The sequence below is a fragment of the Lytechinus pictus genome, chromosome 5, assembly GCF_037042905.1.
Source record: "Lytechinus pictus isolate F3 Inbred chromosome 5, Lp3.0, whole genome shotgun sequence".
In the NCBI taxonomy this organism is placed as follows: domain Eukaryota; kingdom Metazoa; phylum Echinodermata; class Echinoidea; order Temnopleuroida; family Toxopneustidae; genus Lytechinus; species Lytechinus pictus.
In genome coordinates, this window is record NC_087249.1 from 9,104,787 (window position 1) to 9,123,007 (window position 18,221).

Genomic DNA, 18,221 nt, shown 5'->3' on the forward strand with positions numbered 1-18,221 from the left:
AAGTTCTGATAAGATCTCACACGATCGCTACGATTACAACATGATTTAGACCACGGTTTATAATATGGTGCGAATCATGACTGTGGGAACTTGGTATTACCATGGACCTATTACGAATGGACATTCAACGAGAGCATTTTATGACCACCACCTGTTTCCAGCTGTCAAAATTGCTGTCTAACCCTTAACTTTCTCTTTACGCGGTTTTTACAACGACCACCCGGGGTGATTGTTTACACAAGCTCCTTTCGCCCGATGATCGTCACCGATCGATCACTGGCCCTCTTTCGACCAAAGACGGTCATGTTGTAGCCCCGATTGCCAATAGGGAAAGTCCTTACATTACCTAGAATGCAATGCGCAATTCATATCCGGTTTTTCAGTACATTATTTTAGGCTCTCTATAATGTGCGATTGTCGTCTGTCCATCAAAAAAAATCCCGTTAAATTTCATCAATCCTGTGGAATTTTATGCCCAAATGAAAATCAACTTCTGACCGAAGGTAAGCGCTACTATCGACATCGATACTGTCCGAAAAAGCTGAGATTTTAACGTTTTTCCGCAGATTTTTTCGTCGAATTTCAACTGCTTTTTTGCCGTAGATATACGGATCTGCAAGGTGATGTCAATGCATTTCATTTCCGGTTGTTAGCGATGTACGTAAAAAATACGTTTATGCACGCCTGTTTTCTTGTTTCTGCTATCATTTTCATAGCGCTAACGTTCGCTGCTGTGCGTTGCTTTTGATAAAGTGAACGAACAACATCGCAATGGGTAGGAGCAGCGTACAATTGATTTCCGCTGTCAATCAGTGAGAGCATGTTTTACGACCGGCTTGATGGGTGTCAGCTGCCAGCGCTCTGTTTATAAAAGGATTAGCGGCGACGGTCTCTGTGTCAAAGGAGTGGATTCGTTGAATGTCCATTCGTAATAGGTCCATGGTATTACCAAACATGATTTAACTCTCCTAGAGAATACTGACTTGAACTTTTCCTGTCTGGCTTTTCTATTTACCTGTCAATTCCGGCATTCTCTTCCACAAGTTTACACAATCTGTATCTACTTCACGGCTTTTCGTTTCTCATTGCTTCTGCTTTCGTGCGTCCTGTGGTGTAGCTTAATTACAAGGTGTTGAGGAACAGAGTGGATCTGCCTCGGAGGGAAATGATCGCTGTTATTAAAGGGGTTGGGTTTTTTTTTTGGCGGGGGAGGGGTTATATGTTGTCCTGTGTAATAATGTGTCGAGGAATATACATAGATACATGTAGGAATGAAATGTTATGTAATGTTTGTGAATGCATGTATGTGATGATATTGTGAAATGTCCAGATTCATTCGAACGAGTGACTGGCGGGGAAAAAGTCTCGCATTTTGGAAGGAAAAGAGAAGGAAAGATGTGGGTAGGAAGAGGAGGAGGAGAAGGGGAGAGGGAGAAATAGAGATGTAGAGACAGAATGAAAGAAAGAGGGGGGGTGGTGAGGTTTATCAGAAGTACACGTGATTAACCAAGAGGACCCAAAACTATATTGTTATTAAAAGGAAGTAAAAGCTCTGCTATGATATGGATTTATTAAGCTAAATTGTGTTTAACAGAACTGTACAAAGGTTGAAAATGCAATTACCTTAATAATTGAATAGATCTTATTACTTTATGGATTTTTAGGGGAAAAAATGATTATAAAGTGGATTGTTTGAATTTCAAGCGAAAACTGTCCTAGTTTCTATGTAGGTCATTGTTGCACCCAAATCTCTTTTACACAGAAACCCTTAAACACATCTAGTAAAACTTGACACAAAAATATCCCTTAGGATAATCAAAATTCCCAGAAACGATCCATTTCCATGGCATCACCGCGTTCCAATTATGTTGGAGTCGATTGCTCGCTTTCAGGAGCGATTCCCTTTAACATCATACCGCCTTCTCATCTTCAAAGGTTAATATATGTGTCTATTCCCCTCACCACGATGACAACTTCTTCACAACCATCCCTATAAATAACTCCTATTGTGGCTGTGCAGCAATATAACATCTAATGCTTCATGAGAGGAATATTTTCCCCGAGCTTGGTGCTGGCTTTTGTGCAAGCCTTATGTTTCTTTGTTCTATGTCTTAGTTCCTTTTTTTTTACATTCATAACGTATGTAACTCTTATTTTTAGAGTGATCTTTTATGTAATATTTTTCTTAGAATACAGATTAATGGTGAAGATAAGGTTACCGTACATTGTTTTTAGAGAGTGGCAGATAAACTGCCTTTTTATTACTGGTATTTTTTCATATTTTAGGTAAAAATCTCTCATGACTCATTGTGCAGTCAAAGGATTTTTTTTTTGGGCATGATTGGATACTCTTGTTGTTTTTAATTTCAGTTGATTTACATGTATTTTGTATGGGAAAGAGAAGATTACTTTGTTTTCATATAAATTTCTGCCCTTTCACACGGTAAAAAAAAATTCGTAATTTGAATGATTCCAGTGAGAATAAGGCTAATGAAGAATATTTAGCACGTGTGAAACCAAACTAGATTATGATTAGAATCACAAACACTAATCACAGTCACGATTACAATAGCAATCATCATTACAATGATGATTCAAGATTCACGTGTGAAAAGGCCCTTTGAATATCCTAATCCAAATTTATGGCTCCTACCACAGTTGCCCCTTTCTTGATTATTATAAAATTGAAGGGGAGAAAAGCCACTGCAGAAAATGTCTTTGTTACATTTTGCTCATAAATGCTGTTCAGGAATAACAGAAAATGAAAATATATCAGTTTACCTTCTCCCAACCCCCCCCCCCCCCCCACCAATCAAAATGCTCCATACATATTACACTTCTTATTGCTCTCTGTGACAATTTTGTTAATAAATTTGTTCTCTGTTTCTTTTTATTTTGTGTTTTTTCTGCAGACATCTACTTTGAAATGAAACCCAGCGTCCAAACGGAGAATGTCAGATGCAGCTGCAAGAGGCCCTACAACTCAGAAGAGAAAGGATGTGGCGAAGATTGCCTCAACAGGTCAGTAAGACATTTTATTTGAATGAAAGGAAGAAATCAATCAGAGACAAATGTTTGATTTTGTTTGTCTGTCTGCTAAAAAGGGGAATTCAAGGCCTCATATCACAAGGGTTAGCGCTTGATCCTTGGCAAACTTGGGGGCGTAGTGGTCAAGTGGTTGAGACTCTTGTCTTTCCAACTGAGGGACGTGGGTTCGATTCCCAACCATGGCGTGTTTTCCTTCCGCAAGAAATTTACCCACATTGTGCTGCACTCAACCCAGGTGAAGTAAATGGGCACCGGCAGGAAGTAATTAGCTGTAAGCACCAGAATCGGTAGACTCTTTTAGCTGGGGCAATATGGGAGCGCCTTGAGCACTTAACAAGGTGGATACGTGCACTAAATAAATCCTATATTATTATTATTATTATAACTTTTATGCATGATTATATTAATCATCATGTGCAATATTGCCTACAAATCAACAGCGAGATCTGGCTCAAGATCTGGCCCACAGGAAATTTAGCTGGCAATGTTTATGACTGTTTCACAAAATGTCTTGTGTGTAGGAGGGTTTGAGCATACTAGGCAAGTGCAGCATTTTGTTGAAATCTTTTACTCAATGATTTTAATTACTAATAAGATTTCGAATTTGAAAAGTAATGTTAGTCCCTGGAAGGCTTGTAAGTGATTAAGCAACCAGGGGACAAACAGATCTCCATCCTTTCTGAGGGAAGAAGCCATTGAAGCAGTAATTGTAATCAAAATACAGCCTTGCCTTGGGTTGCATACTGCAACCTTTTTTTTTAATCTGTCATTCAGAAATTCTTTCTCTCTTCATAGAATTCTCTGTCATATGATTCATGAATGTGTGCATTGTAATGTTGCAATGAATCTTAGTATGACAGCTGCATTTAGTTTCATGAGGATGATTCAATTTTCCAGAATTCCTCTGCATATGAAAGTATGGAAGTATTCCCCGAAGTAAATCACACTTTATTTCGCTTTGCTAATCCCATGGCTTTGAATGAGATCATTTTAGCTCCCAAATGTTGGGTGAGAGGGGGTGTACAATTACCCATGGGATATTAATTTTCTTCCACGGAATATATTTCATCCCGAATCAAGGCATGTCTGGGGAAGTAATTAAACTATTTTGATCAGGGATCTGTTAGACAGGGGGGGGGGGGGGGGCTTTGTGGGAGCTTTGTCTGGGTCTAATGGACGGGGTTGATATACAGGAGAAATTTGTTGATAGTGACTCATGAATGAATCAAAGGAGAGAATGAGTAAGTGCGGGTCTTACTCATTCTCTAACTGCTCATCTTAATTTAGCTATGAGATCATTGCTTTAATCTGATAGGGGTTTGGAGAGGGAGGCTCTCTGTCATGGCGTACTTCTGGCCTGGGCTCTGTTGAATTAACCCCCATCACCCTTTGCGTGATTAGGAGGCAGTTCAGACGAGTGGATGTCGACGCATAAACGTGTAGAGAACAAAAAAAGTCATCTCACTTTCGAAAGATGCGTGCATATACTCTGTGTAGCTATGTGTAGGAAAATTATTACATCAAGGAAGTATATGAACCGTTAAATAGCATTTTGGACAGACAACCAACTTCTCATGATGTGGGTGGGGGAATGAGGGGTCGAGGGTAATTCACCTACAATCTGTTTATGATTAGCTCTCATAAGTTACAAAAGATGCCATATATATATTGAATATATATATGGCATCTTTCATTTAAATTTTCATTTAGGTCCAATTAAGTCTTTCATAAATGTTTTTTAAGGTCCAATACAAAAGTGTGAATTTGAACAGAAATCTGAAAATATGCTCTGTAGAGATGTTTTTTTTCTTCCTTTCACTGAGTATCACATTTTAAAAGAGATTTTAGATTAAATACTTTAATGATCTTGGCTTTAGACTAGTTCTACATAATTGTGATCCTTGTATTGAATGGTTCTTTGTTGTAAAACATTCAGGCTTGTGGCTACTTGATTCATAATATCTTGATTTGAATTCAATTAGAGTCATTTTGTATTACTATACAATGATTTTTGATAGTGTGAACAGTGGTTCCCCTGAATCAACCCTGTACATGTACTTGGTATGTAATGAATAGTGAGGATACGCTCACTGTATCTCTTTACCTGTTCGGACAAGGGGGTAATTGTGAAAACTTTACATGCAAGACAAATTAAGGAATGTTGGAATCATTGTGCAAAATGTGACAGTCTGAATGGGGAGGGGAAGCAAGCTTTATTATGGGGGGGGGGGGAGACCAAGCATTCATTCACAAGTATTGCTACGTCTAGATTGTCTGCCTATGTATTCATGTGTTCAGCAGAGCAATGATTATTCCAGGGTAGCGTGAAATGTGCCTGGTTTGTGTGTGCTATCAATCGTTTGAGCTCTGGTGTACTTTGTTGTACACGTCCCTTGGAATTTCTAGTTACTTTCCAATTCGTTTGTTTTCAGTTTGTATATGTTTAGAGGGTTTCCATTTTCTATTTCTCGTTTTAACTATTTTTGTTTCCTAATCAATATCATCGTCGTCGTCGTCATCACCATCATCATCACCATCATCATCACCATCATCATTACTATCATCATTGATCATCATCATTATCATTATCATCATCATCATCATCACCACCATCATCTATACCATCATCATCATCACCATCACCACCATCATCATCATCACCATCATCATCATCGTCATCATCATCACCATCATCACCATTATCACCATCATCGTCACCACCATCACCATCATCATCATCACTATCATCATAATCATATTCATCATCTGTATCATAATCATATTTATCATCATCTTTATCATCATCATCATCATCATTTATCATCATCACCATCATCATCATCATCATCACCACCATCATCATCTTCATCATTATCATTATCATCATCATCACCATCATCATCACCATCATCACCATCATCACAATCATCAATCGTATAAGTAATTAAGATCTTACAAGGGATGTGGAGGGAGAGATCATCATCATACAACCTTCCCTCCACTTTCCCTTTTTATGTAAAAACAGATCGAGAATTACTCAGAGAATTACTCATGCCTGTAAGCATTGAGTAATCCCCACATCCAGGAATTCATTCTGAAATAGCCACATTATCCTCCCTGTAAACCCCCAAATGTGAATTCTTAAATAATCAATTTTGGGATCATTGTTCTTTGTTTTCCTGTTATCAGGCTGATCCAACATGAATGTTCCTCTGCGTCCTGTCCGTGTGGTGACCAGTGCTCAAACCAAAACATCCAAAGACATCATTGGAGTCCAGGACTTAGGAGATTCATGGTGAGTGCCGATACGTTTCCCTACCATCGCCAGGTCCTGTTGCATTCAACCCTACAATCAATTACATTTTAGCATTCAGTGTTAACTGTTATGGTAACAATCCCCAAGGACCAGTCACTATCAAGGTTTCTCAGGAATATACAGTTTTGAAAGGAAGAAATTGAAATTTATTGGACTCAACTCTGATGCGTATATCTTTTACCCCTTTTTTTTATTGAAAATGTTCGTTCAGTAAAAATGGAACAAGATATGTGCAATGTACCAAATGTAACAACCATTCCAGGATATAGATCTATATTTGAAGTAAGTCCACAGAATGTAACTAATATGAACATCAATGTATGTGTACCAAAATTCTATTCCTTTTACCCTTGAAGTATTTGCCAAGAATTGTCTTTGTGCTCAGATAAATGGGATTCCCCGTTAAGCCTACATCTTTGAAATGTGATGGTTATATTGTGATTCCTCTGTCATTTGAAGTTTAAAAAGAGCAATCAACCAATTTGGAAATATCTATGTGATTTCATCGCAAATAACTAAAACTGTGAAATAGCTGTATGATTTGTATTCAATGATGTTGTGTACCACAGATCGAGTCTCAAGGATTGGGAACAGAGAAGATAACTATAATTTTGAGAGAGCTTCATGATCTGTATTCAATGATGTTTTGTACAACAGACTGAGTCTCGAGGGTGGGGAACAGAGAAAATAACTGTTATTGTGAAAGAGCTGTATGATTTGTATTCAATGATGTTGTGTTCCGCAGATCGAGTCTCAAGGATGGGGAACAGAGCAAATGACTATAATTGTGAGAGAGCTTCATGATCTGTATTCAATGATGTTTCGTACGACAGACTGAGTCTCGAGGGTGGGGAATGGAGCAAATAACTATAATGTGAAAGAGCTTTATAATCTATATTCAATGATGTTGTCTACCGCAGACGGAGTCTCGAGGGTGGGGAGTAAAGACCCTTCAACCCATCCGCCATGGCTCTTTCATCATCGAGTACTTGGGCGAGGTGATCAGCGTCAAGGAGCTGTGGAAGAGGGCGCTCGACGACTATCAGTACCAGAAGCATCACTACTGTCTCAACCTGGACGGAGGGATGGTGATAGATGGCTATCGCTATGGCAACGAGGGTCGTTTCGTCAACCATAGTTGCAATCCCAATTGCGAGATGCAGAAATGGTATGTATAAATGAATCTGTTTATTTTCAGGTACAAGGATTTTTCGATCATTATAGAACTCATCCGTGCAGTATGTTTTTACTTTAAAGCAATGAGGGAAAAGGAAATTTGACTTTATTATTTGGTTCTTTACATGTGATGGTGGTGATTTTTTTTACTTGATTGTGAAGAAAGCATGAATGCTTGTAAGGGCATTAGCGCACCAAGTGGGAATCGGACCTGGGTCACCGGAATCCGAAACCCCCGCTCTACAGACTGAGCTATCGCGCCTCCTCCTGTACATTTAGTTTTTATTATGGGGGGGAGTAGTCAAATTGAAATTTAATGCATTGATTATTTCTGAAAAGTGTATTCTTAGATTTGATAGATACACAGGAAATTATTTTGCTTACCAAATTTGATTGGCATTTCTGGTCATATCAAAAGAAAAGCCCTAAAATTCTGAACAGTGGTATGTAACAATATGCTACATAAAAGACTTCTTGTGTAGTAGTGGAGCAAATTGTGATGCGTTACCAGGAAAATTATTCCACGATATATCTATCTTCAATTGTAACCTTTTTTTTCTTCAGGATGGTGAACGGGTTGTACAGAATAGGAATGTTTGCTTTGAGAGACATTGAACCAGGGGAGGAGCTCACATATGACTACAACTTCCACTCATTCAACATGGAGACACAGGTAGGCATTATCATGGATTCTCATTCATGTGTGGATGGGTTTCAATTTTTGGTTCCGATGTAAAGCAATTAATATTATGGGTCAAGTCCAAACCGAGCAAAAAGTTAATTTGAATGAATAACGGAAAGTTAAATAAGCATAACACTGAAAATTTCATCAAAATCGGTTATAAAATAATTTTAAAGTTTTGCTTAATTTCACAAAACAGTTATGCACATCTTGGTGGGTATGCAATGAGGAGACTGATGTCATCCACTCACTATTTCTTTTTTATTTTATTATATGAAATATTCTTATTTTCTCTTCATTGTCAAGTGAAACAATGATTAATTCCTCCCTGAACCTGTGGAATTAGCACTGTTTAATACTATTTGGTTCAGTCAAGTTGGTCCTTATTGTCAAATGTATAAAAAATGAAATATTGTATAATTCAAACAATAAAAAAAAAAGAAATTGGGCTCATTGAGTTAATGGCTCATCTATGCATTTCTTCCCTAATCCTCTAATAACTTTGCGTGACCTAGCGACAGTCATAAGCCATGCATTCAAAGGTATGCATGACATGTGAAATTATCTAGTTAACATGTCATTGTCTAACCTAGCAACAATCATGAATTCATTGGGGTTTAGCGCCCCACCATTGTTAAGCAAATTCCTGAAAGTTATTCACATTATTCTGCATTGTTGTGAGTGCTTTGAATACCTTCAATTGTCAAAACAATGACAGACCGATATGAATAGGAAATGACAGTTAGAATAGGAACTGACCATTGAAATTCGAAGACCCAGAGGGTCGCTTGCTTACATCTTAGCCTTTGGAGGCTACACCTTTGTGAGCTGGTCATTATGAATTCAAGTCTACTTATGTAATGAATATCTAATTTGTATGCATGAATCATGATAAAAGATTCCCACCTCCTCTCTGGCTATTGGGTGATAGCACTAAAGTCTATTGTCAAACATGTTTATGCATGAGCTTTGGGAAATTGAACCATGACGTGGTGGTTTCTTCAATAACCATCAAAAAGTTTGCTTATCTTTTGCTTGAGTATTAAGAAAGGCCTTGCTTGCTAATAGGCTGGAGGCAGTGAGCAAGCAAGGCCAGTGTACAGTGACACATATAACAGAACATGTGACTAGTCATGTGATGATGATGTCATCACATCAACATAACAATAAACATACACAACACAAGACTATTACAACATACCATAACCCCCCAGCTAACCTTTATGCTGTATGCTGGCCTTGTTTATTATCTATTTATGTCAGCTTTTTTCAGCTGGCATGAATAGGTAATGCTCGTGGGCTGCGTTTTCAACTCAAAAGTAATTTATGCTAATTAGATTTGTGTACAGTGCATATATATGGATTGAGGTACAGTAGGAAGGCTTGTATTGTTTAATCAGGGTTTTCTTTCAATTACAAATTTAATTAGATCATAGAATTTTTGTCTTACAAGAAGAAAACTTAGTAGAAGAAGAAAACTTAGTAGCCTATTTTTTTTTAACTTGGACAGAAGGCAAAGTATCATATTTTATCTGGCATGTGTTCAATTTTTTCATAGAAATGATCTTATTTCCACCATAAAATTTACTCTTTCTGAATATTTATTTGTATTGTGTCCCTTTTTCATAGAAATTATATTATTTTCTCTATAAATTTACTCTTTCTGAATATTTGTATTCCCCTTGTAGCAAGAGTGTAACTGCGGTCACGAGACGTGTCGAGGGTACATCGGCGGAAGGGCCCAGAAACCTACCACGGTGGTCAAGAAGAACAAGGTCGCGGTCAAGCGGTCATCGACATCCAAGAACAGTCGACAGAGCAAGATCATGAAGAAGAACCTTGTAAGTGGTTTCCCTTTTTATGTGCATTTTTAGGAGCAAAATCATCCAAAAACCTATCACCACCTATAGCAGCCATGCTTTTTGTTTTCTTCCCTCTTAATTAACAAGTTTTGTCAAATTATATACAATGCAGAGAAAAATTCAGAAGATGATAACAATAGAAAATAAAAAACAACAGAAGCAATCAAAAGCAAACTGAAGAAAAGGTCCCTAAATCCGCAAAGTAAAGAAATTTACTGTCCAAAATGTTGTCGGTGTTTATGGAAGATCATGCTATGAACGTAATGGTGCACGTGCGCATGAGCGGGATCTCCTGTAATTTCAGAGAATTATGAAATAGAAGTGTAAGTATATAAGTATGCTATTACAATTGAACCCCCCCACCCCGCTTCACTCTCTTCTTTGTATAATTTACTATGGTACTTAAGAGCCCAGCGTTAGATAGACCAATTGTCTCTGCGACTCTCCCACATTCTTTGTATCTATACACATTTCGATGTTAATCATTGAATGTATTTTACATGCTTTTACTTGAATTGAAAATAAATGAAATGAAAATTAATGAATCCATGTCTATTTTTGTTTCCATGGTTACCAGGAGGGTCATCGAGATGAGGAAGGAGGAGACGGAACCCCGTCGTCACGACCCCGGGAGCTGCTCCTTCCTAAACCCATGTCCTACCGGGAGATGAACTTTGTAGCCGACAACAGACTCTTCTTGCTGCGGAACATAGAGAGGGTGAAGAGGATACGGGAGGGCATCCTCAAGAAGCGGGAGACCGGTAGCAGCCAACGGACCAACAGCGCGGAGAGACAGTACACCATGGATAGGAGTGGGAAAGGTGAGGGTCATCCTAGACAGTGACATCATTGTCATTGGTGTCATTGCCATCATCATCTTCATCACCATCATCATCATTGGTTTCATTGCCATTATCAGCATCGTCATTATCATATCATCATCATTATCATATTATCATCACTATTATCATCATCATCTTAATCACATCTATCATCACCATCATCAGTGTCAAATTCAGTGTCACCATCCCTGTCATTATCAAAACATATATTCCCTGTATATGAATCTGACCACATTTAATATGTCATTGCCCCAAATTTTGAACAATATTCAGTATGTACTGAGAACTCAAATATTCAGCATACAGAAAGATAGTATTTTAAACATGAATATTGAGAAGGAAAGAAGCCAGGTGTGAGCATATATAAAGTCTTTCAAAAAAAAAAAACTCCTCCAATTGAGTTCAGAAAAGAAAATTTAAAATACCTTTACATCACTAGCAATTTTCATGAAATCCATCTTTTTCTTAGTTTGTAGTTTTAAGATTACATAATTCCATTAAATTAATTAATTGTAATTGCTTTGGGCCTTATTGGAAAAACGCAGTATAAGTAATCATAAAAGTAATAAGTTAATATACAAGTATAGCATTGTTTGTCAAATGTTTAGTTGCAGGGATATGTCGGTCGATTAAAAAAGGTTCACATTTATTATGTCCAGACTGAGATGTTTTTCAGCAGGCTGTCAACATGTAATACTACCTCAGTCTGTAATCCATACCGCACATCATGATTGCATTAAACCTATTCTCTCTCCCAACGTAATCGGAGAACCCCAAACACATCTCCTAACATCAAAATGAAACTTGATGTGAAAAATGCAAGCCCTGGCCAACAGAGTTTGGTGGGAAGCCAAATGTCACTAGCTATTCCTAATTCAATTGACTCATTTTTTTTGTGTGAATTCTTGATAGATGTGTTCATGGCTCAGTTCACGGCGTTGAAGACGTCGCGCTCGGTGAAGACCAGACGTTTGGCTGCCGCTCAGGAGAACACGGAGGTGACGAAAGCGGCGCGTCTTGCTCAGGTCTTCAAGGATATCTACACCGCGGTCTGCACCTATCGCAACCCTAGCGGTCAGAGCCTTGCCATCCCTTTCATGAATTTACCGTCTAAGAAAAGGTGAGTTAACATCTTTCACCCCTTCCCCTCTTCCCTCCCCTTATCCCCCTCTCCCCCTCCCCTTTCCTCTCTCCCTCTCTCTTCTGTCTCTGTCTTCTATTCATTGATAATTTTTCCCTTCTCAATCTTTTTTCCCCCTTTTTTCCTTTCCAATCCTTTTTCCAACTCATGGGTCCTCATTTTAATTTCCTGCCTTTATGTGTCACTATTAAATTAGATATTCAGATTTATATGCAAAATGTTCAATTTAGAACTTCAATAGTAATACATGTATTTCCAAAGGAGTCTAGCAGTCATTTATAGATGTATACTCTCATTCGGTAATTCAAATTGTACCGTTTGTATGACTTTTGCCTTGGTATACATGGAATTGCCAAAGTTAGTATGTTTTCTATCCTCCTCCTTCTCCTCCTCCTCTCTCTTTCTCCCCCCCCCCCCCCCCCACCACCAATACTATTAAGAAGCGACACTGCTTTGTATCTTATACAGGAATCCTGACTACTACAAGCGGATCTCTGACCCGGTCGACTTGAGCACCATCGAGAAGAACTTGATGACGGGGAAATACAAGAGCGTTGAAGCCTTTGATTCAGACTTCCTCAAAGTCTTCAAGAACTCAGAGGTCAGTGAACCTTTCATTCCGTCTTTCCTAGGGCCTGTTTCATAAAGAGTTAAAACATGTTAACTTTCTGTTATTGTAACTACCATGGTAACCTTGATTGTGATTGGCTGCTGAGCCCTGTTACCATGGTAGTTGTCATAATGGTAGTTACCGTAAACAGGTCCTGTATAATATGCAACATATATATACCGCTTAATACAATGTTTCTAAGCGCTTCATACTATTATCCTAGCTTTACCATGGCTGCTATTATCGGGCACTCAAGCATTCAAGGAATTTTTCTACCGGGTACCCATTTACTGCACCTGGGTGGAGAGTGGCAAATGTAGATTAATGTCTTGCCAAAGCCTGGGACTGTTGTTGAGACTGGTGGGATTCAAACCCGGACTTTATGGTTCAGAATTTGAAGACTTATCCACTGGGCCACAAACACCTTTTCAATGATGATTTAACACTTCTGAGGTCTATTGCATTTTTAAAAATAAATACATTAAAAACTCAGGTAAAATTCAAAGTAACTAGAGTTTTCTCATATTATAAGTTTATACAATAGGGCACTGGTCTGAAAGGGTTTGATGATCTTGTATCATGATATGGTGTCTGTCTGCAATGGTCCTGTGTTACACGGCATGGGTCATTCACACTGCAGTTATTTAATTATTTTAAACACCATTTATGATTTGCATTATTTTATAATTTATTGCTACAGTCAAACAAGTCAAACTTTTATTCTAAAACTCATTTCTATTGTGATAGCAAACACCTGCTTTAGATTTTTACATGTGATATATTTTTTATTTGCCTTAATTGATCTTTGTAGTTATTAAAGGCAAGACTAAGAAGTTGGTGTCTATTTGTGTTTTGATAAACTCTTCACGAGTATTTCAGTTTCATATTGTCGAGAGTCGATTCAACCCAATAGGTTCTTGACTCTGTAAATATTTACTTAAATGATAGTTCAACCCGTGTAGCTGAAGAAAAAGATGCAGTGTTTCAGTTTCATAATTAGCTTCAAGTGAATGACTTGCTCATAGTCATGTGTTTAAAGCGATGAGGGGGGGGGGGGGGAATGCTTGTGATGGAGCAAGAGATGTACCATATATTTTCCCTAGTACATAAAAAGTCAACAATACCTGATAATTTAAGATAAAATGGAAGTTAGTAAACTATTCCCCCCAAAAGTCACAAGTAACTGAGGTTCGCTATACACCATGCCTAAGAGTTTTTGGTAGGATGAGCATGTGTGTTGGCTGGAGCAGCTTTATCTCCCTGAAGAATCCTATTTGGTTTGTGCTAAGTTATTTATACAAGAATTTACGGATATTGTGATATACTGTATGATTTACCGCTTATTCTGTATAAAAGCTCCTGATAATTCCTGTTTAGTGTAAAAGTTGGAATTATGATTACGACAGAAGCTGGAAACGGGATGTTTGATTTTGAATCCTGAATGAAGTATGGTTTTTAATCTGTCATATTGTGTAAATTCTTGATCGATGAATAGAATAATTATGTGTATTCACACTCTTAATATATTAACCAAATTTCCTGTTAGAAGGATATATGTCTTCATTCTAAGAGCATTTCTATATGATTATTGTTCGTCAAACAGAAATACAATGGCAAGCGGTCAGACTTGGGCAAGGATGCAGCGGTCTTGAGAAAGATTTACCTGACCGCAAAGGCTCAGGCCACTAGCCATCTCCAGGACATCTTGGAACCAGTCAAGAAACAAGTGGATGTCGAGGCTCTCAAAGTGGTCAAGGGTGAGTTTCAGAGTGACCGTTGAGTCGAAATTGTCTTTCTAAAAAAAAATTTCATATTGTTAGGTGCAGCACCCACTGTGCTGTAACTTTTGTTTTCTAGAATGTAGCAGAATTTCGTAAAAATGTGGATGTTAGAGTGCTTATATGTGGGAGCTACCTGTGTGATTTTTTTATTTATGAAAATTATAATGTCAAGTCATTTCAGATATGTGACTTCATGATAATGTACTTGGTTTATTAGTGTGATTCAAATCTGCAACGAGTTACAGCCAGTTAAAACAATTAAAAAGAAAAACATAATTTTTTCTCTGATGTGTGTAGTGTCATCCACATTTATCTTCCCATTGAAAAATAATCAATTTTCATTTTAAATTGAGGATTAGAGGGTATGTGAAATTTTCATGCTTCATGTAAAAAAATGCCGGCCTCATCAGACAAAAAGATGTAAAACGATTAGAGTTGCTGCTACCCTGTTTGGCGTTCAACATTTAAGGTATCGATCGTCGTCGATCTGGCTCTGCACAGTGGCTGCCAGCCCTTGATGAATTGGGAAAAAAGAATTTTCTGAGTATTTCTATTTCAGATCTGTATTTCGAACAATAAAAATATGGATTTTCATTTTTACAATCAGATCCCAAGGCTGGTCCAAAGGAAGAGGAAGAAGAAGAGATCATCAGATGCCTGTGTGGTCTCTTCAATGATGAGGGTCTGATGATCCAGTGTGAGAAGTGCTATGTATGGCAGCACTGTGACTGCGTAGGGGTCAAAGATCAACCGGAACATTACCTCTGCGAGAACTGTGACCCTCGACCTGTGCCAAAGGTCAGTTTTATAGAATGACCCCTTACATAGGCATGCATTATTTTTATCCATGAAGATTATCATCAATTGTAAATTTCAGACAAAGTATATTTTTAAGTAGATGATGATGATGATGATGGTGGTGGTGGTGGTGGTGAAGGTGATGATGATGATGTTCATTATGATGATGATAATTAAAATTCATACTTTAATTATCAAATGCAAGGATGGAATAGTAAGGACCAAATTGAAGCCAAAGCTTGCTATAATTAGCCCTTTTACAAAGGACAGATATAAGTTTTAATGGGAGTTTTACCCTTGAATTCTAGCTTTCACTCAGATAATCACTTCATTTAGCATTATTTATTATTATTTTTTTAATTTTGATTTAATTTTGCTTCCCATGTTCCATGGTATTTAGTGCTAAAAATCAAGTTAGTTATATTATGGTTCATTAGGTTCTTTTTTTTAATATCATACTTATGTAGTAGTCCTATTGTCCTCTTGTCCTCTATTTATGTGTACTCAATAATGAGGAAATTCTATTGAATGCCTTATTAACAAAATATTTATGGATTCTGTGCAGGAAATTGTGATGGTACCCCAGCCCAAGAATGCACAACCTAACCATTCATACTACCTGTGTCTGCAGAGGGATGATACACTCATAGTTAAACAAGGTGAGTGATAGTAGTGGTGTTGTTGACGGTAGTGTGATGATGATGATGATGATGGTCATAATGATGGTGATGGTAATGATGATGATGATGGTGATGATGATGATGATGATGATGATGATGATGATGATGGCCATAATGATGGTGATGATGATGATGATGGTGATGATGATGATGATGGTGATGGTGATGAGGATGGTTGTGATGATTATGATGACGATGATGGTGGTGCGTGTGGTGATGGTAGTGTGGTGGTGATGATGATGATTGTGGTGGTGGTGGTGGTGATGATGATGATGATGATGATGATGATGATGATGATGATGATGATGATGATGATAATGATGGTCATAATGATGGTGATGATGATGATGATGGTCATAATGATGGTGATGGTAATGATGATGATGATGATGATGATGGTGATGGTGATGGTGATGAGGATGGTTGTGATGATGGTGGTGGTGATGATGGTGATGGTGATGATGATGGTGGTGGTGGTGGTGGTGGTGGTGGTGGTGGTGGTGGTGGTGGTGGTGGTGGTGGTGGTGGTGGTGGTGGTGGTGGTGGTGGTGGTGGTGGTGGTGGTGATGATGATGATGATGATGATGATGATGAAATCTCACTTATTTCCTTTCTATATCCCAAATACTTACATGTAAAAGTCCAGGCTAAATTACACTTCATGCTGATCACTGTTTTCAAAATCATTGCCAATTTGCAGGTGACTGTGTATACCTTGCTCATGAGAACCAGCGACGTGGCTCCGATGGATCACCTATGAGAACGTCTGCTAGAATCATGGCTAATACGACACCAGACAAGTTTAATATCTTCAGGGTTGAAAAGCTCTGGAAGACTGAAATGTGAGTCAAAGCTTGTTATATTCTTATGTTCTGATATGTTAAAAGGGAATCCTACTCAAATAAAAACTTGTGTTTAGAGTAAAAAGAAAAATCAGACAAGTTGATAGGTGAAAGTTTGAACACAATCGGACAAGCAATAAAGTTTTGAATTTTTAAATGTTGTAAAAAAATTGGTAATCACTATACCCATGGAGACTTCAAATTGGCGGCATATGTGATGTCATAGTGATGTAAGGCAAGGACTATTCTTCCATGTATTCCAATACATAAAATAGGTAAAATATAATTTTTTCAAAAGTTTTACTTCAAATTCTATTTTTCCTTTTCATGAGGACATAAAACAATATACAACCTGGGTTATATTTAGATTACTGCCCCCGGAAAATGGGTACTTAGGCGAAAACTGTAAATCACTGATTATGAAGTACATGGCCTATGAGAAAGTTATCCTTGTCCCTTGTCATAATTTCCTTACCCAGTTGCCAATTTGAAACCTACATAGTCCTAGGGATCTCAATTATAAAGCAGCCATGTTTTTCTTATTGCTTGTCCGATTTCTTTCAAACTTTCACCAATCCATTTCATTTATTTTTCTCCTTTCCAACACAACATTTTATAACCGAGGCTAGATTCCCCCTTTGAGAGATATTTTAATCATTTCTTACTTCACTGTTATATTCTTATGTTTCAATAATGGATCCTACTGAATTTATGCAGACAAAATCTTATCCGATGAGAATTCATCAAGTGATACTATATTTCAAATTTTCAATCTTGACACATGCATATCACGTGTCATCTTCATCGATTCAGACATGAAAAGACAACCTACTTTTATTATTCACATACATGTAGCAAAATATCCATGGAAGCGGGATTGTATTCCATCATTTCTTTTTGTGTTTGTTTCTTTATAGTGGAGAACGCTTTGTATTCGGTCACCATTTCTTGAGGCCCCACGAAACTCATCATACTCCGTCCAGAAAGTTCTTCCGAAATGAGGTAAGATTTGCTAATATGTGTTTACCTGTTTCTCGCTCTTGGGTGCAACTTTCAAATATATCTATTATTTCCCCTTCTTTCTTATCAAGACTAAGTTATTGTCTTTCTCATTTAATTGTAAAGTAATATTCCTACGAATAAACAGTGTACATGGTTTGATCATTCATTCAGATCTACCACACATCCTTTTTAGATTCAAGTTTATAATGCGATTATTACAATTAGTAAAAAGATATCTTGTATATCAGTTTTGAATTTATGAATATTCCAGGATATATGTGCATGTATTTTGTTAATAGTGGGAGAGTAATAATGACACGATAAAGGACTGGAATAACCTCCCCTTCTCAATGGTGAATAGCCCTTCCCTGGAGTCATTTGAATCAAAACTAAAACAACTTCAATAAAAGCCTTTCCACACACAGTGTGCTATTGTCCTCA

General features: G+C 37.6%; 1 protein-coding gene across 2 annotated transcripts in view; it reads left to right on the plus strand.

Annotated features, from left to right (window-relative positions):
• The window catches only part of LOC129262463 (histone-lysine N-methyltransferase ASH1L-like), a 48,821-nt gene that overhangs the window by 20,413 nt on the left and 10,187 nt on the right, over positions 1-18,221 (plus strand). For both annotated transcript variants that reach the window (XM_064099762.1, XM_054900586.2), the window contains exons 5-17: positions 2,913-3,021; positions 6,238-6,343; positions 7,285-7,532; positions 8,105-8,213; positions 9,911-10,063; positions 10,662-10,905; positions 11,839-12,046; positions 12,536-12,668; positions 14,281-14,434; positions 15,066-15,256; positions 15,822-15,915; positions 16,637-16,778; positions 17,696-17,780. In XM_064099762.1, coding sequence (XP_063955832.1) covers positions 2,913-3,021; positions 6,238-6,343; positions 7,285-7,532; positions 8,105-8,213; positions 9,911-10,063; positions 10,662-10,905; positions 11,839-12,046; positions 12,536-12,668; positions 14,281-14,434; positions 15,066-15,256; positions 15,822-15,915; positions 16,637-16,778; positions 17,696-17,780 — 1,976 coding nt within the window. The remainder of the gene's footprint in view (positions 1-2,912; positions 3,022-6,237; positions 6,344-7,284; positions 7,533-8,104; positions 8,214-9,910; positions 10,064-10,661; positions 10,906-11,838; positions 12,047-12,535; positions 12,669-14,280; positions 14,435-15,065; positions 15,257-15,821; positions 15,916-16,636; positions 16,779-17,695; positions 17,781-18,221) is intronic.